At 42.7% G+C, this 25,804-nt stretch overlaps 3 protein-coding genes across 4 annotated transcripts; all 3 read right to left on the bottom strand.

The window, feature by feature from the left end:
* Positions 1–847: 847 nt before the first annotated feature.
* Positions 848–4,896, bottom strand: LOC106574400 (T-box brain protein 1). The gene is made up of 6 exons (XM_045697653.1): positions 3,884–4,896; positions 3,498–3,652; positions 3,285–3,406; positions 2,837–2,989; positions 2,641–2,702; positions 848–2,081 (listed from the first exon to the last, which is right to left on the bottom strand). The coding sequence occupies exons 1-6, from the start codon at positions 4,405–4,407 to the stop codon at positions 1,472–1,474; spliced, it is 1,626 nt and encodes a 541-aa protein (XP_045553609.1). The 5' UTR covers positions 4,408–4,896; the 3' UTR covers positions 848–1,471.
* A 384-nt stretch (positions 4,897–5,280) lies between these two features.
* Positions 5,281–16,435, bottom strand: LOC106574401 (26S proteasome non-ATPase regulatory subunit 14). The gene is made up of 11 exons (XM_014150257.2): positions 16,143–16,435; positions 15,369–15,418; positions 13,533–13,604; positions 13,315–13,434; positions 13,123–13,193; positions 12,713–12,863; positions 6,771–6,878; positions 6,597–6,671; positions 6,203–6,328; positions 5,590–5,652; positions 5,281–5,460 (listed from the first exon to the last, which is right to left on the bottom strand). Exons 2-11 carry the CDS (start codon positions 15,414–15,416, stop codon positions 5,362–5,364), a joined length of 933 nt encoding a protein of 310 aa, XP_014005732.1. The 5' UTR covers positions 15,417–15,418; positions 16,143–16,435; the 3' UTR covers positions 5,281–5,361.
* A 1,185-nt stretch (positions 16,436–17,620) lies between these two features.
* On the bottom strand, positions 17,621–25,703 carry LOC106574402 (motile sperm domain-containing protein 2). 2 transcript variants are annotated; one of them, XM_014150260.2, is made up of 16 exons: positions 25,556–25,703; positions 25,183–25,264; positions 25,056–25,113; positions 24,557–24,712; positions 24,129–24,215; positions 23,641–23,795; positions 23,008–23,068; positions 22,641–22,679; positions 22,426–22,550; positions 21,844–21,999; positions 21,607–21,704; positions 21,321–21,414; positions 21,135–21,231; positions 19,268–19,397; positions 19,019–19,121; positions 17,621–18,672 (listed from the first exon to the last, which is right to left on the bottom strand). In XM_014150260.2, exons 2-16 carry the CDS (start codon positions 25,213–25,215, stop codon positions 18,520–18,522), a joined length of 1,545 nt encoding a protein of 514 aa, XP_014005735.1. In that variant the 5' UTR covers positions 25,216–25,264; positions 25,556–25,703; the 3' UTR covers positions 17,621–18,519. The 2 variants fall into 2 exon arrangements, with proteins under 2 accessions (XP_014005735.1, XP_014005734.1); XM_014150259.2 differs by lacking the exon at positions 25,556–25,703 and having other exon boundaries at positions 25,183–25,473.
* Between the last annotated feature and the right edge of the window lie 101 nt (positions 25,704–25,804).

Genomic DNA, 25,804 nt, shown 5'->3' with positions numbered 1-25,804 from the left:
AAGTAAAAAAATGCCTGACGTGTTGTCACTGATGGTATGTCAGGACTGATGGTCTGTTTACGTTTCTACCGTTGTGACTAGATTGAGCAGGTCTACTACAGCTCCATCTAATGGTCAGCGTCCGGGGAAAACAGTTGTTGACAACTGTAGCATTGTAGTTATGCCTAAATCTCTCTTTTCCTAACCTAACCTCATTCTCCTAGCCTGTTATGTTAATTCTAACCTGTATTTGACGCCAAAGCATACATTTGAGAAAAAACAACTAAAAAATGCTTACTATTTCCGCATATAATGTGAAGTCAGGTTGGCTAATTGGCGGAGTTGGCCAATCAGCGGTTGACTTGTCATTCATATTTTTTGTGACCTGTATACACCCTCACCAATATGCCCCCACCATTGTGTTATTGGGGTATGCCCACACCAGTCAAACACCGAAAAGCTTATTTTCAACATATTTAATTATCATCTTTTGTAAGGAAAAGTATTTCACTCATATTGTAAATTATAGGTCATATTTCATAGAAATCTGGAAACGCTGGACAGTTAATTTAACACTAAAATATTTTATTTTTAAAGAAAACGTCAAGAGTCGCCGAATAAATGAAAGTTATTTGACAAATTTAAAATACATATGTTGAATCAGCTATGTGAGTACAACAATACACACATTAAACATTATCAAGGATTAAAAAACAAGTTCAGATTACTTATGTCCATTGTGGTCCTCTTATGAATATCTTTCATCTTCAATTTACTCCATTGTTCACACATCTGCAAGCAAAGCAGCAACAGCACTAATAAACCATCATACCAGGTATAAGAGAAAAGGAATTGCAATTTATCCATCTGCTTTTAATCGAATTTATATTTGTACTTCATTTTTAGATAATGAATTAGTATACATCCTTTCAAAGACTACAACAAATTCCCTCTTGACCTTTTTGCGTTGGGCATTGATTTATGAATATGTCCTTTGTGTTTTGAAGCATTGGGCTACTTACTTTAAGTACAGTTGTTATAACTCAGAACCTTGTTTTTTGCAATAGTAAAGACATTGTGGATCCTATATAGCCTACTAAAGCCAGCACAATAAAACATAATGCCAATGAAACTCAATGCAGGCTAAGACATGAACACTTTCCAAAAATGTATTCAACAAATCAAAAATCAGTCAAATCAGTCAAATTAGAAAACAGGATTCAATTAAAACATCTAGAGTAGGACTACAGCTAATGTTAAATAGATACATTATTATAGCTTAAATAGATTTTTTTTATCGTTAACATTTTAATACTTCAGTCATATCCACAGCCAACTGTAGGCTAATCCAAAAATGCAGTCTAATGAAAAAACGAATGAACGATGTCCAGGTGAGTCTAAATACTCACCTGGACATCGTTCATTCGTTTTTTCATTAGACTGCATTTCGTTGATGTCAATAACCTAGGATGGGATATCTCTTCAATTCAGTTTATGTCTCTATCCAACTAGACTCCGAGATATCTTGTGGTTTTGCGTCTTCAGAGACACCCGCTGGCAAACTCTCTTTTGAAAGTGAGAGGACCTCGTCAAAGTTCGCAGTACCTATAGCGTGTCCATTAGTCCAGCAGGACAGAGCCGGGCTAGACGCACCGCAATACTGGGGTGAGGTACGCGCAAAATCCGTTGGTTCTGAGTAATAAGCAAGGGCTCTACCCGAACTGTCCGTTGCGGACAGCTGTAGAGCCTTTCCAGCTGCTGCATATGACAGCAAAGCGGTCGTGTTTTCAGTCGCGTCATTTGTGCGGGGGGCATAGTCCAGTCTGTTGTTGGTCGGTGTCACAAACCATCTCGGTGATGCCGCCATTGTGTCCTCCTCGCTGGTTTGCGGTGACAGCATGCTGCTAGTTAAGGGGACGTTATAGTCTAGTCCAGACGTAGCTCCTGCGCTAGGGCGGAAACAGGACTTGGCATAAGTGCTGACGAATTGGTGCTGAAGGAAAGAATTAGCAAGAGCATATCTGGCACCAGGCACAAACTGAGCGTAGGTCGAGTCACTCGGTGATGGCGTCAACCGGTCACTATCGTAGCCTGTGTAGATTCTAGACATATCCAAAACAATCAATTAGGAAATTTGAAAATAATACAGATGAGAAAGAACTAAAATAAAACGTTTCCACAAGTATGGAGTAACAATGACATGGAATTATAAAACAAATTTAAAAAGCACTCTGGAGGTCTTACCGTTAAGCCTAATTCATCTCCGTTTGTTTCTTACACTCCATTTAAAAAACGAACTATTTGAAGAGAATATTGGCAAAAAAATCGAACTTGTCTGTCCACAGGAATTCTGACATGTAAACTCAGAAATTCCCAATGGAACAAAAACATGCGTGTATCCAAATCCGTAATGCTTTTCAAGATCGTTTACATCAGAATGTAGTCCTTAACTTAAAGCTGATATTGAATAAATAGTTTTTTTTAAATTATGGTTGTTTTAGAAGTGACAGTATCGTCACCAGTAAATGGGGAAAAGTCGTGCGTAAAGCAGTCTAAATTCAGTCACAATTTGAGATTCGAATAATTCCAATAGAATAATATTTAAATATGTAAGGCTATTTAAAAATAAAACATAAGCTAGGCTAATATATTTTTACTTACTTGTCATAATTGTCCCGAAAACCTTTTGCGAAAGGATTGTGGTCTATTTTCAGCTGTGTTATCTGAAAGAGGAAAATAACATTAAGAAGGCCTAGTCTACTGTCAATTTGTGAACGACCTTTACCCCAAAGGAACATTTTTGCCTAGCCCCAATTAAAGAAAATAAATCAATATTTGAAGGAACGAATTTCCTTACGTCTGTGTTCTGGTATGCTGTGACTGCAACGAATTGCGTCTCGGGGAACGTAAATGATTGTCTGGGTTGGCTTGCGTTCTCGGCCCCATCCTCGTGCACCTCGACCACATTAAGACGGGGTTGGTACCTATGGAGGGACTGAACGACAACCATCTGAACAGAGGACATGAAAAACAGGTGTTAATTGGGGCATCTGTGATCATCTCTAGAGACAAAGAACAACTTGAAGATGATTTTTTTTTTTACACTAAATACAAAAAACTTATGAGAATAAATTCTGAATTATTTCATACAATATGGTTGATAAATGCATAAAATATTATTTTGTAAAGAAAATCTCTCAATGCAACGTCTCCAGACTTGAATATAACATATTTTAAAGACCTCTTTCACCATATATATATATTGTATTTGGGGCTGTACGAAATTAGTACCACATTAAACTTACCTGCCCTGCACTTTCCAATGCCCCTTTATTATTTGCCAACTTCAGTTTTCCAAAAGAAATTTCTTGACGCATCCAGTGCGCGCCGGTGTTCGGAGAGTCTGGATGCATGTAGGACTTGTTCCCTATAAATTAATTATTGAAGACATTACTCACTTGTCAGAAAACCTCACTTGGAAAGAATAGAAGGGGGAAAAGAAAAGTAAAATCACTTGCCTGTCCCATTTGAGTCAGCTTTGCCGCAGGGTACCCACTGTCCTCCTTGGAACCGCCAGTGGTTAGGGTCCGCGAGACTGACGTCCACAAAAATATTGTAATTTGCCGTCGGATCAAGTCCAGATATATTAAAGCTCAGGAATGGAAACATTCGTCTGGAAGTAGAAAAAAAGATTCATAGGAGTTTTATTTCCTTTACAAATTCCTAAATCCTGCAAAAATTTTAGAACGAAATTAATTATAATTTGAACTATTGCTGTGGCCATATTTTGTTAATAAACACGTCAATCTACTTCGTCCAAATAAGTACGGCAGTTTGCCCACTATGTTGACATTAGCCAACATAACGGCAAGGGCGGCGAGAAAGGGAACGGGTCAATACTCACCGCCCCTGTTTAGTGATGATCATCTCTGTTTGGTGCCTGTGAAACGTGAGCCACAGAGCCCTATTGCAGAGATAAACTTGCGCTTTACCAAAAACCATCCCAGTTTGCATTGCTGAGCTCTTGTGGAAAGCACCTCCTTGGTGGCCATGCCCATATGGCTGGGCGTAAAAGTATCCGGGCGCTGGGAAGCCTTGAGGTGACGTGGTGGTCAAGAGGCTATTATATGAGCCTTGCGTGACCACAGGATGGTGTGCCATGTAGTGACCCGAACTGGTGATGGCAAGGGCCGGGTAGGTGGCTCCGTGCAGTGTCCGGTGTGGGTACATGGTACCAGGCGAGGTAGCAGACGCGGGCTGAGCTTGGCTGGGCTGAGACGAGGGATACCGTCCCTCTGTAGATCCATGGAAGGTATGACGAATGTCACAGACGGTCTCTTGAGCAGACTGCCTACTGCTTCCCTTGTCGCCGTCACCAAATGAGTCCTCCGAGTCGATAAAGTCGTCTGCTTCTGACGGATTTGTCATCCCTGTGGTTTCTTTATTAGAACGTGTTAGGTTCCTCTATTTAGTTCAGCCCCTCACTAGAGGAGAGCATAGGGTGGCACTGGGTAGCGAGTTCAGACCTGTCTGAGCTGTGGTAGTCGTTATCCATATCATTGGGCGTTGGATGTTGAGATGCGAAGATATTGGAGCTGCGCAAGTAGCATTACGCGCGACACAAAAAACAATTTGGTTAAGGTTACGCGCATCACATGTAGGGAATATGAACTCGAACTACTCTTGGAACGAACCTAATGAAGCGTCTACAATTGTTACACTTTACATTACAGGGATAAGGTTTATACGTATCCTATATAAACAGTTATATTTATAACGCCTATAGACATTTTTCTGATCATGTTCGTTTTGCTGGACTGGAACAAAATACTACTAATGTTATACCTCTAGTACCATGTGGCAGGTAGATTATATATTTAAACATGTTTATAGTTAATGACAACATTCATATATTTCGTTTTTTTTATTAGGAAGTATTACTCAATCTTGAAAGTGGGCATGCCTCACATCAAATGGGGAGGGTCATTTTAACGTGACTGGAAAACAAGGCTTCAAGGAGTGTCCGAAGTGCCATCAACCATGGCATAACTAATTGAAAAATGACAGCTAGCAGCAAGGCAAGATTCATAGGGTGTGTCAGAAATGGCACCCTATTCACAATATATGTGTACTAGATTTGACCAGAGAACTACATAAGGATTAGTGTGCCATTTCAGATGCAGCCATTCTGTATGTATGGACCAAACCGTTCTCTCAGACACCCATCTGAGACCAACCAGTCAAACCGCAACACATCACCCATGCTGCTGTTCTGTATTTTAAGGATACAAGTCCACGGCCCACCTTTCATACACATTTATTTTTTATAAAACAAAACAAAGTTAGAATATGAACAGTTAAATGCAAGGGGGGGGGGGGGCTTCACTGAAAGACCACAGTATCCAACATGGCGGCTAGGCACTGAACGATGTTGGACGTCATCAGGACGTCGACGTGCTCCTCCAGGTGCCTCTTGGGATCCTGTGAGAAGAAGGCGGTAAACAGGTCAAGGAGGGTCATTGCAAAGATTATACATGGGCATTCATGATGTAGCTGGCAAAACAGAGGTTGATGTAGCTGGCAAAACAGGTTACAGCATGGACCGGATACCTGCTTTCCGACGTTCTTGATGGCCAGCTGCTCAGGGGTCATCTTATCCTCTTCTTCGACAGCCTGGGGTAGAACACAGGGACATTGATTCTCACTCAGACGTTAACATTTAAAGCTGGGTCTTGTTCATTATGGCATGTAAAGGAAAAAAACATTTAGCAAAATAATACAAAAGTGTGTTTTATTTTATTTGACCTTTTATAAACAACACGAAACATACATCATACAAATATCAGTTGCATCACACATGCCCGGACCACTATCACACATCTCCAGCGGCCACATCACTTTCCGCCACATGGCCTGAAACTCCAACATTTTGTTTCTCTCCCTAGCCCGCTCACTTTCAATATTTAAATAATAAATCATTCGATTTTTCCATTGTGTTAATGATGGCGGATTGAGAATCGTAGAATCGTCCAACCTATCAGGTATCTCACTACACCCCCATACGCCATGCCCATGTCTTGGAAATTAGTGTTTCTGACTGGACAAGTCCAGGTAGTCAGTCCCTCCCTGTTTCAGTCCATTTTCTTCTATTTGAATACTAATGAACACCACCCGGGATAACTCATGCCCTCCCACTTTCCCCTTCTGATCCCTGCCTGTTCACCTTGTTGTAGTTCTTGGCCAGCTCCAGCATCTCCTTGACGATGTTCTCGTTGAGCTTGCAGTGCTCGCTGTAGTCCTGCAGGGTCAGGCCCTCCATCCAGCTCTTCTTGTGCAGGTTCAACAGCATCTGGGAGGTCAAGGATCAAAAGTCACTCAAGGATCATATGTTAATGTGGCACATGCAACCAAGAGAGGATAGAGGCACCGTGCACGTATTGTTATGGCGCACAGAAGATGACATCACCTGTCATTCAGGAGAACAGACAGTAAGCATATTATGAAATGTCATAATTAACTCATTAAACTACGACAGTCAACAATCCTCATCTTTTTCTGATATCATAACTACACTCCCCTTAAACAGATGTCAATAGATTTACAGAAATGTTTCACACCTTTTGCTCGAGTTCATTTTTCCTGTAGTTGATGGTGATGGAGTAGTAATGCCTGTTCAGTCCATGGATCAGAGCCTTGGAGGAGGACAACAGATGATTGAAATAAGAACAGAAACTCTACATTCACGTGCATGTTAAAACACACAGAGCTGGTCAGAGGCTCCGTGGTCTTACCTGGATGGAGGGCTTGTTCAGATGGCCCAGGTTGGAGGTGGTTTGCCTGGGCTCGTGTCCCAGAACCATCATGTTGGCATTGATCAGCCGGAACGCATCGATAACAACCTGCCCAGAATAACAAAAAAGGAACCACGTGTTATCTCGCGGAGAAACAACGTCCGTACCGATTCCATTTAAATTCGATTCCTGAGCAGAAGAAAAGAAGAAAAAAAAAATGAAAAAAATTGAAAGAATGCCAAGTAAGTACCACACTCTGCTTTGGATCTAAGCCATGAGGGTAACGTGTGTGTGAGAATACTGTGAAAGGGAGAGTAGACGACTGGGGAGGGAGGGAGATGGTGAACAGCAGATCAGGGACGGTACCAACTGCTGAAACCAGGCTGTCACTCCAGATGTGTGTAAACAACACCGAAACCATAGCCTTGCCTGAGTGCAGTACATGTCCCTAGTCACATCCTATTACTAGGCCCTACAGCGCATCCTTTCAGGTGAGAAGACATTGCATAGTCATAGTAAGGCAAAGATATGCAACCATGCTAGGAGAGGCTCTGCCGACTGCGGTTGTGTGTGAAAGCATGACAGGTGAGTAGCTCACGGTTACAGTCATGTTAAAACATTGATGGGTTTATGGTGGACCTGACTTATGCCTTGTTTACTATGATGTCCCCCTGAGACCTGCATCCATTTTACTACAAAGCACAGGAAATTAGGGTGTTAAAATATATTTCGCCGTTACTGTCACTGGTCCTGGCTGCGTTAGCCAAGGATGAAGTACTCAACTTGTATTACCCGTGTCGCTCCAAATGAACTCTGGGCGATCGTGTCTTGCGTGGAAATTGGTGAAACGACTGGCATTATTGTTACGTTCTGTGGTTATATTGGCTGCTCATTGAATGGACCATAATGGATTGTGTACAATGAGATTCCGAGTGGCAGACAGAATGACGAGAGATAGTGAACGTGACAGGGAAGCAGGACACTGCCATGTTCTGAGCACATGAAGAGAAGGCTACATCTTTCACAAGCAAGACTTGGCCGGGAGACACCTTTTCCTCAAAGGCAGAGGCGTGAAACCTGCTAAAAACACAAATATGTCAAAACGAAGATTGGCAAACGTGCCCTGGTATTTGTAGGTTTGTAAAAATGTAATGTATATATTTTTACATTCTCTCTCATGCTTGGGCGGCAAAACTTACTAAAGACTAAAAAGGTTTTAAACCATCCCCTCGGTCATCAACACACTACTCTTAATAGCAATCTAATTAAATATCTTTATGAGATCGCCTGTGCTTCGGAACCATTTCTAATGTAAAACATTGGAGAGCTAACTTTCATTTCTAGTGGTGCACTCTCCTCTGAGCGGAGATCACACATTGAGATGGAATTGGCTCTCACATTCACAGACAGCTCTGTGGAGGTGATAATAGACAGCTCCCCGCAGCACAGAGGCAGGAGCAGATGGAGGAAGTGCCATATGGGGCCCGTGAGGGTGGAAGAGAGAGAAAGAAACATAACAAGGAAAGGAGGGTGGTGGGGATGGGGGGGGGTGTGATCAGTTCTAGATGAAGACATCTCAATCCCCGGAGATCTATGAGTAAACAACCTTAGCTGACTACACAGGCAGAACGCTGTTAGCTAAAATCTAACGATTTGCGTTTCCACCCAATCAGTCAACCACTGATTTTATTATTGGACTGATTGAAGTTTGCACCCACAAGAAAGTCAACCTGTCACACAATTGGCATACAAATTAAATTAGAACATTGCTAAATAAAAAAAGATAATCAAATCACCAGTCCATTCACAGCATTGGCAGGTTCCATCACAATCATGGTGGTTCAGGGACGCAAACTGACGAAGGCCCAAAAAGGTGAGAAATATTTTTCGCGCAGAAACACGCGGGAAAAAAAATCTGTAAACGCCTGTTACCATTTTCTATACGTGTGCTGCACAAAAACCTGATAGTCACACCTCTACTCAATACAACACATTGAATTTAGCTTCACACTTTTTACTGTATAATAGAAAAGGCTACTGCGGAAAATAGCTGATTTGCTCATATCCAAACGCCTACCTGTGATCGGGCAGGAGGAATGTAGTTAGGAATACAACTGCATAATGATCTGCATTTTCATTGTGGCAGTAAGGGGAAACACACTAGGCCTATATGAAACCATCTTTAGCCTACTCTTCAGACAACTTTACATGCATAGCTATACGCTCTCCTTACCTGCCACCCACCCCCCTCCCAAATGTTAGGCACCAAACAGAATTTAAAGTGAAACTGACAGAGCTCGAGTTACTTTGCAGATATGAAACAGACATCCATAATATGAAAAATAAAACCAACTTTATAAGAGGTTTTAAAAATAGGTTATATTTGACTCAGAATTCCAGTAAAGCATTATTGGCAGAATAGATGGATGCAATTCAATGGATGATTCATATAAATTCACCAATACATTTAGTCCAAAAAATATTGCTATCAGGTTGTAAAGCAAAGCTGGCCTGGTACATCGTTTGTTGCCTCCACCCATTCGGGATGCACTGTTTCAGTTTCAATGACTGAATATTTTTTAACAAAAACGGACTATAACTATGGCTGGGAATGTCAAAACAATCAAACTATACTGTCGCGCCATTCATCCACCACCATCACGTTTCAGCATAATAATACACATCCCCATGTCGCAAGGATCTGTACACAATTCCTGGAAGCTGAAAATGTCCCAGTTCTTCCATGGTCTGCATACTCACCAGACATGTCACCCATTGAGCATGTTTGGGATGCTCTGAATCGACGTGTACAACAGCGTGTTCCAGTTCCCGCCAACATCCAGAAACTTTCCTCTTCAATGGATGTGCAGTGGTATAACATTCCACAATCACCAGCCTAATCAACTCCACGCAAAGGAGACGTGTCGCGCTGCATGAAGCAAATGGTGGTCACACCAGATACTGACTGTGTTCTGATCAACACCCCTACTTTTTTTTAACGGCATCTGTGACCAGATGCATATCTGTATTCCCAGTCATGTGAAATCCCTAGATCAGGGCCTAATAGGGGAGCACTCTGTCCACAACATTGACATCAGCAAACCGTTCACCCACACAACGCTATACACGTGGTCTGCAGTTGAGGCCGGTTGGACGTACTATCAAATTTGTTGGAGGTGGCTTATGGTAGAGAAATTACCATTCAATTATCTGGCAAAAGCTCTGGGTACATTGCTGCAGTCAGCAAGAAATGTGAACCACTTTGCTGGCTATCTACGTTGAATTTGAACGACATCCACAGTTAGCATATCGCTTTGTTCCGTTTGTATATATTTTGCATTGATCACACGGGCAAGCAAGTTCCCATTCAGTTGTCAAAACGTGAGTTAGAACAAGCATGCATTGACAAGCAAGCTGCAGAAGGACTAGCAGACTACTATTCCCCATCGTTTATCAGTGCAATTGAGATGGCCAACTAGCTGAATGTTTGGTTTTATCTAATGTTCCCTTGTTAGATTTTAGCGCATCACGTTCTTGCTAGCTAGTTGTTGATCTTATTGTTGTTGATGTGCATAGGCAACTGAGAGAAAGCCATAGTTGTTTGATCAATAGGACTTAAGTTCCCAAATGTAAGAGGACTCCCGTGGTATTTTCATATTTGCAGAAATCCATTCAGGTGTATTTTATGGCTTTTGGTGAATTCGTTCTAATGATAAAAAGTCATGCTGTTGCTACTGCCTGTAAACACACAGTCCAGTTAATAATGAATGACGGCAGGCCCGCGTGGCAAATGGCTTATTTGCATATAGGCCTACTATAACTCCGATTGGCTATGGCGCACTGATCTGCGTAGACTTCAGGTTTTATTTACTGCAGCGTCTATTAATTACCAAACGAACGGCCGCTTCCCCACTTTTCACAAATGCCTTAATATACGTCATTCCCAAACATTCTATTAACTTATGAAAACGACCATATCTAAGCGCTCGCTTGTCAGAAAAATGTAAAACAACGGTGTCATATTCTTCCTGGGGGTGTATATGATCAGATTTTAATAAGATTTCATGTCGCTAAAACGCTGTCAGTTCTAATTTAAGGAACACCAGAAAAAGTGTGTTTTTTTTATTTTTTTTATTTTTTATTACATTGTTTAGGCACAGGAATCCTAACGTTGAAGCATCTATCCCTTAACCGTTTTTCCAGTGCCATCCAAAATGTGCATAGCCAAGGTACCATGCTAGCTAGCCAGGTAACATCACTAAACAAGGTTGTTCGTTATCAAACCAAAAACTTGGGCCCGTGAGCAGTTTAAAACAGCTCGCATCGTGGTTCAAGAAATTGCACACGAGAGGGCATGCCGAACTCCTTTTTCAGCACCGCTGTGCCTTGGTTATAGGTACGAGGCAGAGCAGAGCACCGTCGATCAGCAGTCAAGTTAAAGTTGTTTTGCACAACCGATTTGATTTTCTACAGCGGGTAACCAATTAAATATATAAAAATATTTGTAGAAATGAATTCATAGGCTACTATTTCATCCCTAACGAAAATATCGGCCTGGTCCCGACATCTATGGTTGCTTGCCAAGCCGGCTGGCCGTTCATTCCATCAGTTGTTGCAAACCAAATGGTAGAAATAATGTCTAGATGCCTTTTACAGTGGAGATCAAGGTAATGAATTGGCTTATTGGCATTACTTCTCCTTGCATCTAGCCTAACATTTAGTTTTCAACAACGAGGCTTTGTACAAACATTTGTCTCTCGACATTTATAAATGTTCGTTTTTTTTTGGGGGGGGGGTGTATTGTATTTTAACCCCCCTTTTTGATCTCGTCTCATCACTGCAACTTCCCAACGGGCTCGGGAGGCGAAGGTCGAGTCATGCGTCCTGCGAAACATGACCGGCCAATGCTTGTTTTGACCAACCCCTTGTAGACGAAATTATATAAAATGTGCGATAATTCATGATATAAAGGGGAGAAAGTAGCTCCGGTAATATGGGGCATAACTTTTGAGTGGTTTGGCCTAGAATCTAACGGTTTTCAGTGATGTAAAGGCACAAGTAGGACTTTCACTGTGCTCTTTTTTCCTCTATAGCAGTGGCACTCAGAGGCTGCGTGACAGCGAAGCCTAGTCAGACTGGACTGCTTGCTCTTACAGGTGAAATGAAAAGATACTATCCACTTCGCTCACGCTGTGAGCCACTCCAATAAATAAGCAAATGTAACACAAACCCCATCACTGTCTAGACACACCAGCTCTCCATCACGGCTAAATTACATTTTAAAACTGACGGAGATATGCAGAAAGTATGGGCGGAGAGAAGCAGCTGAGAAGGCTAATGCAAGCTGGCTGCTCACAACAGTCATGTGATATTGCATGAAACACTCATTCTGATATGACATATCTGACATCACGCTCTGAACTGATATTCTATTTGAAAGACACGTAGGGATGCATTCTGTTCTCAGTTATTCATTTCAATATGCGAAGCATACACCATTATTCATGGTTAAGAGTATTGAGACATCACGCCTCAGATACACTGTTGTTGTGCAGCTACCTGCCTGTGCTACCATGCTGGGTTTAGTAATAAAGCATCCAAGTTACACCCTCACTTCCTCCAATGCATATACATGTTCCAGTAGGTTATTACACACAGACAGTAAAGTAAGCCAAGCAACACAAAGTTAGCCAAGGCAAACGGGTGTTTGCTTGCCAACTTAGATGCTAATGTAGCTAGCTAACATTAACAACTGTGTGTAATAATTTGCACCATTGAAACATACATCCTTATCAACTATAATCACAGCCATGTTCCCCCCCCCCCAGACAGTTTTTTTTATGGATCTACACAGTTCACGTGGATGACCTATTTTGAGAACAAAAATCGGCGAATATCGCTGAAAAGTGACGAGTTTACATCCCTACGGCTGTTGGACGTACCTTTCCTTTGACACTTTGGATGGGGTCCACCACCACAGCCACGGCTCTCTCCGACAGGGCCTCGAAACTCTGCTGGGTGTTGATGTCAACGCCGGACAGCCAGCAGCCAAACCCGGGGTGACTGTGGTACCAGCCAACCACCATCTCTGGTCTAGTTGGAGGAGCCACAGCAATGATAACCATCTCAATTATTTTAGTTCAACACTATTACTGCACAGATACCTTTCTTCGTGTCTATTTTACACATTACTTTTGTGTTTTATTGTTACAAATGACATTTTTCTGTTTTTAGTGTATCCTGGAGTGTAGAGCATTTACAGTGTGACTTTGTCCTAGAGAAGCTATGCCAAATCGACCGTGGTGTTCTAACTAATATGTTTTATATTAGTAAGTTGTCCATATGCATTTACCTGCCAGTCTGCTTAAGCATATCCAACATCTTGGCTTGGAAGACGGGGTCCACAGCCTCCACACTGACACCCTGTCGGAGAGAGAAGTGCTATTACGCAAACACGGGTGGAGAAAACATCACACGCTTAACTGTAGAGTTACTCAACATTGTCCTGCGGGGTCTGTTAGGGGAAACGACTGGGAAAACGTACAGTTCCTGACTGCGGCATGGCGAACACGTCAATCACTCGCACTGTGTAGTCGTCCACAAACTCGCCCAGCATCAAACCCATGACCTCCATGGGCACACCGGCACGCCCGTGCTTCAGCATCTGAATGAGATGGAAATACATGGTGAGACGTAGACGGCTGCCATGGACACACATGTAACTAGTCGGTATAAAACGGCAACTGTTTATTTCCTTCTTACCTTGAGCAGTGCCAGTGAGGAGATGTACACCTGCTCTGCAGTGTCTACGGCGGGGGCGTCTGTAGGTGGGCCCTGGGGGGGAAATAACAGATTTTAGGCTATAGTTTACTATCACACAGAGCTGATTGGGATGACAAAATACAGCCTCACTGCAGTTTATAATATATTAGTATTATATTATTGACAAACTGATGATCATTGTTAAAAGGGAGACTCAGCAAAATAACGTTGCCACGAGCGGCACCGCAGATATTGAGATGAGCGAGATGCAAGACTTCGCTCTCACAGAGTGTCTGCGCATGTCCACGGAGAAGTTGAGCCTTGTGCTTCAACGCTCTTAGTTGTTGCGGAAATTGAGCCACTATGCTGTTTACGTTCTGCTTCTACGTCATATCATTGAGTCTACCTTTAACATTTTGTTGACAATAAACACCACCTGCAATTTGACATTAGCCTAGCCACTAGCCAGTGAAAAACCCAGAAGCATCACACCAGTTTGAGTGTCAAGAACTGCATCTGGCACCTACTACCATACCCCATTCAAAAGCACTTCAATCTTTTGTCTTGCCCATTCACCCTCAATGGCACACATTCACAATCCATGTGTCAAGGCTTAAAAACCCTTCTTTAACCCGTCTCATCTCCATCTACACGGATTGAAGTGGATTTAGCAAGTCACATCAATAAGGGATCATAGCTTTCACCTGGTCAGTCTGTCAGGTGTTCCTAATGTTTTGTACACTCAGTGTATGTTCAATATCCTGAAAGTAATATTGTAATATAAATGGTGCTCTGAAGCCCTGCATGTCAGAGAGGGAGAAGTTAAAAGAAGACACCCCCCTCTTTTTAACACCTCTGTAGGGTGCCAAGGCAGCCACTTACTGGAGGTGTTAATTGGCAAATCCAACGCCAGTCGGGAGCAAGCTCCTCATTGGCCTCGCCTTGCAAGGCTTGGCCGCTACAAACACAACAAAGTGGGCTCTTTTCATTTCTCTCACCAAAGAGCGCCCCGGGCCCTTGTGATTGGGCAGGGCTACACTAAAAACATGTTCTAACAAAGCATGCTCGATAATAGCACAAGGGAGACACTGCAGTGGTTAGGTGGCCTACACCATAATTCTTTACTTTCGATTAGGCTACTTAGAATTTGTTAATACATATTGAACAGAATGCCTTGACAATCTATTCTCATTATCCATTTCACATGAAAAAGACTGTAGAGCAAATAGGCTATAGCTAAGAAAACTATTCAACTTTGCAGAGAGGTTATTGAGGGAGGCAACCTCTGCATCTCAGCGCAAAAGGCATCACTACAGCCCCTGGTTCGAATCCAGACCATCCGGCCATGATTGGGAGTCCCATAGGGTGGCGCACAATTGGCCCAGGGTCGTTCAGGGTTGGCTGTTTTTGTAAATAAGAATTTGTTCTTAACCGACTTGCCTAGTTCAATAAAGGTTAAATAAAAAAAAGACATTTTAATAACAATAACTCTTAACCTGATTGTGTGGACTACAGACCACACAACATACTAAAATGTACGATATTTAAGAGAGCTGAGCTGTGCCAGGTCCTTTTCAGTCTGTGGATAAGAGCAACAAGGTCTACCCTGACTACAGTCTCTCACTTTTAATTTGTAGTCGCTTCTGCCTATTCCACCCAACTCAAGTCAGAATCACTCCCTGTTTGGTGATCGGCATAAGATAGGCGTTGAAGATATATAGCTAGGATAGTTATAGCCCAATATTAGGGCTTTGATTCATTCATGAGTTAATGAGACAAGGTCTAAAGGCATTCCATAGCAACAGCATGCGAGATAAGTCATGGCTGAAAACACACCTGACCCAGTCCGGGCATTCCTCCTCCAAGCCTCAGCAGCCTATCCATTTCTGTTGTGGGAAAACACAGCAATGAATGTCAACCCTATTTACCATCTTCAACCCTATTACTTTCTAAACAATATGCATTGTTGTTAGATAGTAAACTACAAAACAGTTGTTAATCCCAAAAGGCAGTCAAAAGAGCAGGATGGAATGACATGGCATAGTTTGCCAGTTAACGTTAGCTGTCAGACGATATGATTTTGTAACCATCTGTTTCACATGTAGTTAGCTGATTTTCATGATTCATCTGGAATGTCTGCTTTCATACAGTATCATCTAGCTATTTTTTTTGACTATAACTAGATACATTAAATTGTCTCATCACAAATTATTGATAATGACAGTAAAGTGACTACGCTAACTAACGACGTTGACAGTTTGCTACATATTATAGGTAGTGGGCTAACGTTAATCATCCAGCTGTCTAAGTTAATGTTATCCGCCAGAACAAAGAAAATAATGTTAAACGCGGGATAACATCAAATTATTAATAAAAAGAGTGGTCCCTGTCAACTAACCAACATGTTTGACTAAGTTTGCTAACGTTAACCAGATAAACTGCCTTAGCTCGCTTGCTAGCGGTAACGTTAGCGACAGTTAGCTAGCTAACGTTAGCTCTTTCATTACACGCGACAGTCGAAAAACCAAACTGACTACATAGCAACTTCTTCGGCATGGATACATTTTTGCTAGGGTAGTGATAGAAACAGTTGTGGGCGTGAGATCCTACCTGTTCAAGATGTAAAAATGTTGGAAAGAATAGTCGTATGTGCTAACTATTGCAGTCTCGCTTGCTACAATGAATCAGCCAGAATCCTCATTCAAAACAAATTCGTCGGAACAGTGGGTACTTCCGGCGCCTTGATGACCACTTCCTCTACTCCGCTACATTCTGCTGTAGGTCGCTTTCGAGAAGCAAGGGGGAGCTGAATGCAGCTGAATCACTGTCCCTTAAGCTGTACCAACCATTAAAGCAATTTATGCATTTAGTACAGACCCAAATTGATGCGGAAAGCCCCAAATATTAATGTGATACAAACTAGGCTAACAAACCTGTTCCAACCTTTGGGATAATGCATTATTACCATTGTCCCTAGCAACCAATGTGGGCATCCTAGTGCAGCCTGCTATAATTGTCACATCATACGATTATATTCCCCTGAGATCTGTAGCTTGTTTGTCGTGCAATGACTAAAAGCTGTTTTTGTTCTGCTTCCCATCTCACATAATATAAAACTGTTGGTCCCCCCATTTCCATCCCTGGGGTTTTGACACCTTGTAATTAGCTTCTTACTACACCCCCACAATGGCTCCCATTCTCTTCTCTTTATGGATTTCTAGTATAACCAACATTTGGGTGGCAGGCAGACATAGCCTACACAGAATGAGGACACGTCCCAAAACAGTGAAGGATGATCCACAGTTGTGGAACATGTTCTTCGGTATCAAGTCAAGACCGACCAATACAGATATTACCAAAGTGTCCAATAGATGTAATAAGAAATTGGTTTAGGCTACAGAACCATTGTCAACAATGACAAAGAAGATGGGGGCAATACAATCACCACTTAACAATCACACATACTTTATCTAATGTGCCAGTTGCTGTACATCTCTACATCTATTCTTGGAAGGCTGTACCTCAGCATCAAAGAGGGAGTCAAATAGTGAATCACACTCAATTAGTATAATAACAGTCAAGATAATTACACAAGCAAACTACCAGGGAGAGAAAAAAAACACCTAGTGATCACATCTGTCGCACGGAATGCGTGTCAGCCATTAAATTGTCTATCTCTGTCTGAGGTGTATCACCTAGCCGCCATGTCCCCAGCTAATCAGTGGAGGTGTTGGGAGGAGAACGTTTGTTTCTCTCTCCATCGACACCTCCCTCCAGAACGCCTGTCACATCAGGGGAGGTGAAAGGTCACCCCAGCGCCATCTGCTCAAAGCGGGGCTCCTCCGCCAAAAGACGCCAACCACACACTATGCAGTAGAGTAGACCAATTAAAAACAACGTTGCTTATTTCGTTCAGAAAAATGTATGAATGTGTCTCTCCCAATCCCTTGTAAGTTAGTTGGATGCGGAGTGCATAGTGACAGACAGGTGTTTTAAAAAACAACAATCGTTGATTACTTCCGTAAATATCTCAGAATGTGCTTCAGAGCACAATTATTTTGCATTGGTGTCAAAGGGAGAGAGGTGAGTGAGTGTCATTATCTTTTAATCAAATCAATAAATGTGTTTATATCAGAGTGTATGTAGGTATTTGGCTGCTTCTGCAGATGAATCAAGGTAAAATGCTACAGGACTTTTACAATGTAACAACTAATGTAAATTACACTGTATAAACACCAAGACGACATGTTGGCTATAAAATTCTATTTGTGGTCTTCCATTCATCTAAACCCATAGTAAATAGTTCAAGTTACACATAATTCAGAAAATAGGTTAAAAAGGTCTTATCTCAATATCAAATCATTTTCTGGGTAATAATTAAGTGCCTTACTGTGATTTTAATTGAAAACATGGTCAAAAAAGAAACAAAAATAGCTTTTTAGCAAAGTGAAATTTCTCAAGCAATAATTTTGCTAGGACTGACTGGGAGTGGTCTGAGTTGGTACGGGAAAACTGAAAACTAGCTGTTATTGGCAGAGAGGTTTGCAACCCTCTTTTATTGGTCTATAAAATAATTTACCGCCTGGTGATGTCACCAGGCAGGCCAAAACTCCATACCATCAAAACGGTCATGGCGAGAAGGGCTCCAGCTTTTGTCAAATGAATGTAAAAGGTTGCCAACCTTAACCTAATTCTCCTAACCTGCTATGAAAAGTCAAGTCTGACGTTAACTTGACAAAAGCTAGATCCCTTCGAGCCATCACCCACTCAAACAGGTCTTACACTAAAAGGGCATTATAATTACTTTCATAATTTCACAGTATTAGTCCAACCTGATAGTGTGGAAATATCATTATATTCAGTGTCCAAAGGTCATAGAGTGGATTGCGAGCAGTTCCTCATATTTCTGCTCCAATCAGAAATCAACTTTCATTCTGACTCCACTGTGACTGGTCCTTCTGTCTTCTTCCTCCACTATGGGAAAGTTTCAAAATGGCCAATCCCCAGTGTACTGTATGTAGAGGGCAGAGAAGCCCAAGGCCGTCAGTGCAGTCACCAGTACAGTCAAGAGCTTCTGCCACCACAGGCAGTGGTCCATCTTCTGTTCCAGCCTGGAGCTGCTGGCCATCAACTGAAGGAGCTGGGGGAGGATCAGAGGGCACCAACGGAATATTCATTAGGCACCAAATGGAAGAAAACAGACCGAAACATGGTAGGGCTACCTTCCGTTGTCCTGTAAGAAATGCCCATTTTTGTCTTCAGTTGCAAAACATTTAAATACATTTTCCCTTCCATATGGAACACGACTCAGGTGAAGTATCAGACCTTTTTCAGACCACAAACTGACTTCAGATGGACTTGATAGATTGAACATTTCAGCAGGCAAAGATAATAGTAAATATGTAATTGTCCTATTGAGACATTTGCATAATAAGGGTGTGTGTGTGTGTGTGTGTGTGTGTCAGTCGCCCGAGGTCACAACTCACCGTGGGGTGCAAGTCTTGGTAGCCATTGGTCTCCATTTTGTGAGACCTGTCAGTCACAGGGCTGAGTGCCGACTTGATGCCCTCTAGCATTCGACACCGCAGCCTGAAGGTAAAGAAAATAGAAGACCATTGGTGAACAGTCCTTACACATGCGTCCTTGAGGCCTTGTTGCCTTTGGTGACAGTCAACAAACCAATACTCATAAAACTGGTTTGAGTTGTGTTCTGTGTGTGTAATAGATTGTGCTACCTGTGCTCCATTATTTTAGCCTTTGGGACACCCTTCCAGAACTGGGCGAGGTCTGTGCTCCCCCCACCGCTACATGGCTCCATCTCAGCAGCCATGATTAAGAAGCGGTCCTGAGGAGAGCACAGGGACCCTGAGAGCCAATCAGAGAGGAGGGAATTCGACCACAAACAATTAGAGGACAGCAACAATTCCACATGGGCTAGTCCTTGACCTTCTCAAAACCTGAATGATGGGTTTATACACTGCTAAATAAATAAAGGGAACACTAAAATAACACATCCTAGATCTGAATGAAATAATCTTTTAAATACTTTTTTCTTTACATAGTTGAATGTGCTGACAACAAAATCACACAAAAATAATCAATTGAAATCCAATTTATCAACCCATGGAGGTCTGGATTTGGAGTAACACTCAAAATTAAAGTGGAAAACCACACTACAGGCTGATCCAACTTTGATGTAATGTCCTTAAAACAAGTCAAAATGAGGCTCAGTAGTGTGTGTGGCCTCCACGTGCCTGTATGACCTCCCTACCACTCCTGGGCATGCTCCTGATGAGGTGGCGGATGGTCTCCTGAGGGATCTCCTCCCAGACCTGGACTAAAGCATCCGCCAACTCCTGGACAGTCTGTGGTGCAACGTGGCGTTGGTGGATGGAGCGAGACATGATGTCCCAGATGTGCTCAATTGGATTCAGGTCTGGGGAACGGGCGGGCCAGTCCATAGCATCAATGCCTTCCTCTTGCAGGAACTGCTGACACACTCCAGCCACATGAGGTCTAGCATTGTCTTGCATTAGGAGGAACGCAGGGCCAACCGCACCAGCATATGGTCTCACAAGGTGTCTGAGGATCTCATCTCGGTACCTAATGGCAGTCAGGCTACCTCTGGCGAGCACATGGAGGGCTGTGCGGCCCCCCAAAGAAATGCCACCCCACACCATGACTGACCCACCGCCAAACCGGTCATGCTGGAGGATGTTGCAGGCGGCAGAACGTTCTCCACGGCGTCTCCAGACTCTGTCACGTCTGTCACATGTGCTCAGTGTGAACCTGCTTTCATCTGTGAAGAGCACAGGGCGCCAGTGGCGAATTTGCCAATCTTGGTGTTCTCTGGCAAATGCCAAACGTCCTGCACGGTGTTGGGCTGTAAGCACAACCCCGACCTGTGGACGTCGGGCCCTCATACCACCCTCATGGAGTCTGTTTCTGACCGTTTGAGCAGACACATGCACATTTGTGGCCTGCTGGAGGTCATTTTGCAGGGCTCTGGCAGTGCTCCTCCTGCTCCTCCTTGCACAAAGGCGGAGGTAGCGGTCCTGCTGCTGGGTTGTTGCCCTACTACGGCCTCCTCCACGTCTCCTGATGTACTGGCCTGTCTCCTGGTAGCGCCTCCATGCTCTGGACACTACGTTGACAGACACAGCAAACCTTCTTGCCACAGCTCGCATTGATGTGCCATCCTGGATGAGCTGCACTACCTGAGCCACTTGTGTGGGTTGTAGACTCCGTCTCATGCTACCACTTGAGTGAAAGCACCGCCAGCATTCAAAAGTGACCAAAACATCAGCCAGGAAGCATAGGAACTGAGAAGTGGTCTGTGGTCCCCACCTGCAGAACCACTCCTTTATTGGGGGTGTCTTGCTAATTGCCTATAATTTCCACCTGTTGTCTATTCCATTTGCACAACAGCATGTGAAATGTATTGTCAATCAGTGTTGCTTCCTAAGTGGACAGTTTGATTTCACAGAAGTGTGATTGACTTGGAGTTATATTGTGTTGTTTAAGTGTTCCCTTGATTTTTTTGAGCAGTGTATTACATAGAGACAGAGGAGATGGAAGAATTAGGGCTACGATATGTAGTACCTCCATGCAGGGACACAGTGATTTCCATACTCTTGCCCGCCCCACAGCTGCTACTGCTGGGCTTCACCCTGTACTTCTCTGGGGCTGTGGTCCGCACCTGCGGCAAAACACAAACAAGGCTGCTCTCATACAAGTATATTGTAATGATGCAATCACACACTTAAAAAGAGCAACATGAGAACTGACCTTGAAAGCCACTTGGTTTTTGGTGACATTATTAAGCATGATCAGACATCTCTTCTCACCCTCTCTGTGGCCAAAGCACAACTCATCATCAGGACTGGAAAGAGAGAGCGAGAGTGTGGGAGCCACATATCATCTCCGTCTAGCAGCTATCAGTGTAAACAGTTGCCTCATAACCTTAAAAGGTAGTGTGAGGTCTGTGGTTGGAAACTATGTGACTCAATACGTTTTGGAAGTGCTTACACTATACTGTATGTATCAGGGCAAATACACAGAATCCAAAGCTAACCTGATACAGAGTGAGGTGCCTTTGAAAGTGACAGTTGGCCTACGGGATCCTTTCCATCTGATGGAGCCCTCATTGTCCCCGTCCTGTACCAAGTATACCTGCCTCAGACAAAGTCCGAGAAATCAAGGACACTAATGTTACTGTTGTTGATATCATTCAAAGCACTTATGAGATTCGAGAGTGTAACAAAGTTCAGTATTAAAACCAAGGGGTGTCGTAAGGGGAACGATGGACAACATTTCGGGTTCTGAGTGTAGGAGAGCTCGGCTCCAGGGTGTCCTTGGCCTCCAGGTCATCATTCTTTGACTCAGTGTCATCCTCTTGTCCAGTCTCTGACATGGGGTTCTGGAAGATGTCATCAGGCAACGGTGGGTAACTGAATTTGAATGGGTCCTGGGAGAAAATGAGAAAACAACTCCATAGTAAATGCAATGCATTTGTATTACATCAATTATTTATCATTGTAGTATAACGTACTGGTGATGAATTCTGGCAAGGTGTGTGTGTATACAAAATAGTATTGGTTTATGTACTGTATGCATGATACCAGTAAATGGCGTTGTTTGTATGCATGCAAGTACGTGTGTGTGCACAGATACAGCAGCTTTACATAAGAACGTGGATGTATGACTCTTGTAGATGTCGGTCATGTGTCTGCCTTGTGCATCATATGCACTGTACCGAAAGAAACGTGCATGTATGTCGTCATGTTAGCCAATGGGCATTCACAGATGTTTGAACATCTGCATGTGCTTATGTGCTCAGTAGATATTTGGATGTATGGGGGTCATTGTGGCCATTGAGCGGTAAGTTACACACAGTTCCTCCCATGTAGGACGGGAGGTTTTCCCTGTCAACATAGTTCTGGATGTCCCTCTTGGACACAAACTTCAGCTTGTCGATGGCGTCTTGACTGAGCATGTTCTTCACCATCTTCCATGCCGCTATATATAGAAGATGGGGGGAGTGTAGTTAGTAGTATTGACTGCAACAGTGACATTGAGTGGAAGCATTTTCTTCTTTAAGTGACTCACCATTCATGATCCATGGCATCTCGTACATGAGCATTTTGGCTGAATAATGAAATAGGACACATAAATCATAACACGATTAATTTTACATTCTCTGTAGGCAATAAAGGCATGTAATTGGGCTCACTGAGTCCTTTTACGCTATGGGACCAAATGCACCAGGTGGAAGCCACAGGCGGCTGGTGGCAGCTTCATTGGGGAGGACGAGCTCATAGTAATGGCTGGAAGGGAATTGATGGAATGGTATCGAACCCATGGCTTCCATGTGTTTGGTACCATTCCATTTACTCCATTCCAGCCATTACTATGAGCCGTCCTCCCCTCAGCAGCCTCCTGTGTTGGAAGCACACCAGAAGAAATGGATACTCACAAAGCAATCTAGGGTAATACACTTGGAAGCAATTGATTATATATTTGATCAAATCCATGTCCTACAACAGAAAAAAGAAGAGAATTCCTATCATTCAAATAAATATTTTCAACAAATAAACCAATAAATCTTTCAACCCGGCATGTGAGGAGAAACTTGTCTTGAAAGCACACAGCTGTGCTGTACGTCTCCTGCCATATTTTGAGCCCCAAGCTAAGGCATGACCCAGATTGGGCAACGGAGAATACTTTGTCTCAATGTATTCCAGACACTGCTTCTGTTTATACCATCTTACGCTCCTAAGAAACCACTTCAGAGAGAAAAATGTTGGAATACATTTAATAGTCAGCATCTAGTACTTCAGAGCTTGCCACCTACTACATGTTCGTGCTTGTCGTGCACAGTGAACTGTACATAATATGGAAAGGAAATAACAGAACATGCATGAGTGTAGAATAGTTCAGGTTTACCTTAGTAGGTCTTCACAAAAGGTAGTTTAAAAGCACCCAAAGACAAGCATTAGTGTGTAAAGATCCACTCAGTGACTTGTTAACACAAAATGTTTGGACATTGATACCAAGTTCCACAACACAAATCAGCTAGAGGGGAATGAGAGGAGAGCAGACATCTTACAACGCAGCTTAGACCCGCTTCGGACATGTCAAAGATCACGGTGAGGGGAATCCCTGGTTCCCGCCGGGCGTAGCTCTCCAACCAGAAGGCCACGTACCTTTTCTTCTCCGTCAACATCTTCACATCCTTCATGTGCAGCTTAACCCTGAACCAGACTGGGCAGACAACATATGGGTAATCCTCAGTGGCCTTCAAGGCAGAGACCCAAATAGCTCAAAAAGACAAACTGTAATCCACCATACAAAAATTCAAGATTCCAATCTCAATCCTAACTTGAATTGTGTGTGCACCTAAATCAGGAAACTACAATCTGAATAGTGAGATGCATAGAAAAATGATCACAGCACCCCAAAGAGAGGATGAGGCTTTTACAAGAGATAAAATGATGATGGTGGCCATAAATGAGGTATCTCAGAAACAACATTTTCACCACAGAACCTTCTTGATTGGCAGTGAGCACATACGTTGGGGAAGGAAAAAAAACCTACAGAGTTTGTTGCCCTCTTTATCGTAGCCATGGAGATAATGCATGCCAGACTCAAATAGAGACTTTTGCACAGAGCTTTCGTTGATGTCTGGAAGAGAAAGGGATATTTAAAAAAAATGAATCAAACCGGACTATCAATGCTGTCTATAATAATTATAATAATAATATATTATTCTTATATATTATACTTATATAGTGCTATTCATTACATAAAGAAAGTTCAAAGCGGGAAACATCTTATCAACACCATCATGTTCAACTAGTGGAAGTATGTCAGCAATTTGCAGAATGCACAATAACCTGGTATGTGTTCTAGCCAGCTATTCTACTGTTCATTGTTGGAGCTATATGTTCATTAATACAGCTATACAGTATGGGACAAGGCCACTGGTTGACATCAAGTCTCTGTAAAGGCAAAGGTCAAACCACCATTCAGTTTGAATTCTTTTCTCCACTGAAGACTCTCATCGATCATCTTCAAGGTGTCCTCCACCACAAAGTGACGCCACTCCAGATAACCGTCAACCAAAACATCATCCTTCCATAACCTGTCCACATCCCTGGAGTCATACTTGTCTGATGAGTCTGTGGGAAAATGGATGTCACTCAGTACTATTACTCTGTGCGTTTGTGTGGTACATTGAATCCAGTTGAGCTGCAGTGCACTGCTTTGGTCTTCAACAATGTGTGACAGTTTCAGGTTAAAATACTCGACTTATGATTGGTATTGACAACTATGCAGCATCAAAACAGTGGCATATACTGAACACACACACCCCTAGGTTGATATACACTTCAAAAGGTGTAAATACACATGGATTTCAGTGTTCTCAGGAGAAATGTTTGCTGTTGTTGCGCAATCCTACTTTAGCCTACTCTATACACAAACAGCTGTTCCAGGACAACAAGTAGTAACCAGAGCGCTCACCTTGTGCATATTCGATACAGAATCGTTTTCTTGTTTCCTGTATTTTCTTTTGAATGTCCTGTTTGAGAGGAAATATTTCAAATTTTACAACTAGCATGTCAAATTTTACTGTTATTATTAGGCTTACCTGCTCTGTTAAAACCGATCTTGCGTCCGTCATGATCAACAAACCAAAACCAGTTGGTTCGGATGTGTGCCTGACGTGCTGTCTGGGAGGAAGTAGACCATCATGTTTCACTATTTCAGCTGTTACAGACGAACTGACACTCCAAATGCTTAAAAGCCACAATGCCATTTCGACAGTCTGACCCTGCCACTTTGATTGGTAAAGGCAAAATGGATGCAATGATTGTACAGTATGAGGTTGGATAGTTTACAACATATTTTGTAGTCAACACTGAACACTCAAACATTCTAATGACAACAAAAACAACCGATTTAATTTGGACTACAGCAGAGCACATGTATGACGCACAAATTGCATATAAAATCTTCGGCACCTGTATGTGTGTGTGCCACTGCCAACTGACAGGTGATGTTCTCTAGAACAAAGTTTTACCAAACTTGGTCCTGGGCCCCCCCCCCATGGCTGCACGTTTTGGTTTTTGCCCTTGCGCTACACATCTGATTAAATAACCGGCTTGCTCTATATGTATTAGTTTGAACTACTATTCACTAGGTGGCACCATGGAGTCGTGAACTAAATCGCTTTTATTTTTTACAATTTTTTCAAAGGATTCTGGGATATT

Source organism: Salmo salar, chromosome ssa16 (assembly GCF_905237065.1).
Source record: "Salmo salar chromosome ssa16, Ssal_v3.1, whole genome shotgun sequence".
Lineage (NCBI taxonomy): Eukaryota > Metazoa > Chordata > Actinopteri > Salmoniformes > Salmonidae > Salmo > Salmo salar.
Note: the sequence above shows the minus strand (reverse complement) of the source record. Positions and strands in the feature narration are given on the sequence as shown.

Excerpts from the sequence above, each read along its gene's own strand:
- LOC106574400 (XM_045697653.1), bottom strand. The coding sequence starts at position 4,407 with ATGACAAATCCGTCAGAAGCAGACGACTTTATCGACTCGGAGGACTCA. Across the intron at positions 3,653-3,883 it reads ATCATCACTAAACAGGGGCG|ACGAATGTTTCCATTCCTGA; the intron begins GTGAGTATTGAC and ends TTCTACTTCCAG. Across the intron at positions 2,990-3,284 it reads CATTGGAAAGTGCAGGGCAG|ATGGTTGTCGTTCAGTCCCT; the intron begins GTAAGTTTAATG and ends TCCTCTGTTCAG.
- LOC106574401 (XM_014150257.2), bottom strand. The coding sequence starts at position 15,416 with ATGGATAGGCTGCTGAGGCTTGGAGGAGGAATGCCCGGACTGGGTCAG. Across the intron at positions 13,435-13,532 it reads CCTCACTGGCACTGCTCAAG|ATGCTGAAGCACGGGCGTGC; the intron begins GTAAGAAGGAAA and ends CATCTCATTCAG. Across the intron at positions 6,329-6,596 it reads AAAATGAACTCGAGCAAAAG|ATGCTGTTGAACCTGCACAA; the intron begins GTGTGAAACATT and ends TTGACCTCCCAG.
- LOC106574402 (XM_014150259.2), bottom strand. The coding sequence starts at position 25,350 with ATGGCATTGTGGCTTTTAAGCATTTGGAGTGTCAGTTCGTCTGTAACA. Across the intron at positions 23,069-23,640 it reads AAGCGGGTCTAAGCTGCGTT|GACATGGATTTGATCAAATA; the intron begins GTAAGATGTCTG and ends TTTCTGTTGTAG. Across the intron at positions 22,551-22,640 it reads GATGCCATGGATCATGAATG|CGGCATGGAAGATGGTGAAG; the intron begins GTGAGTCACTTA and ends TTCTATATATAG.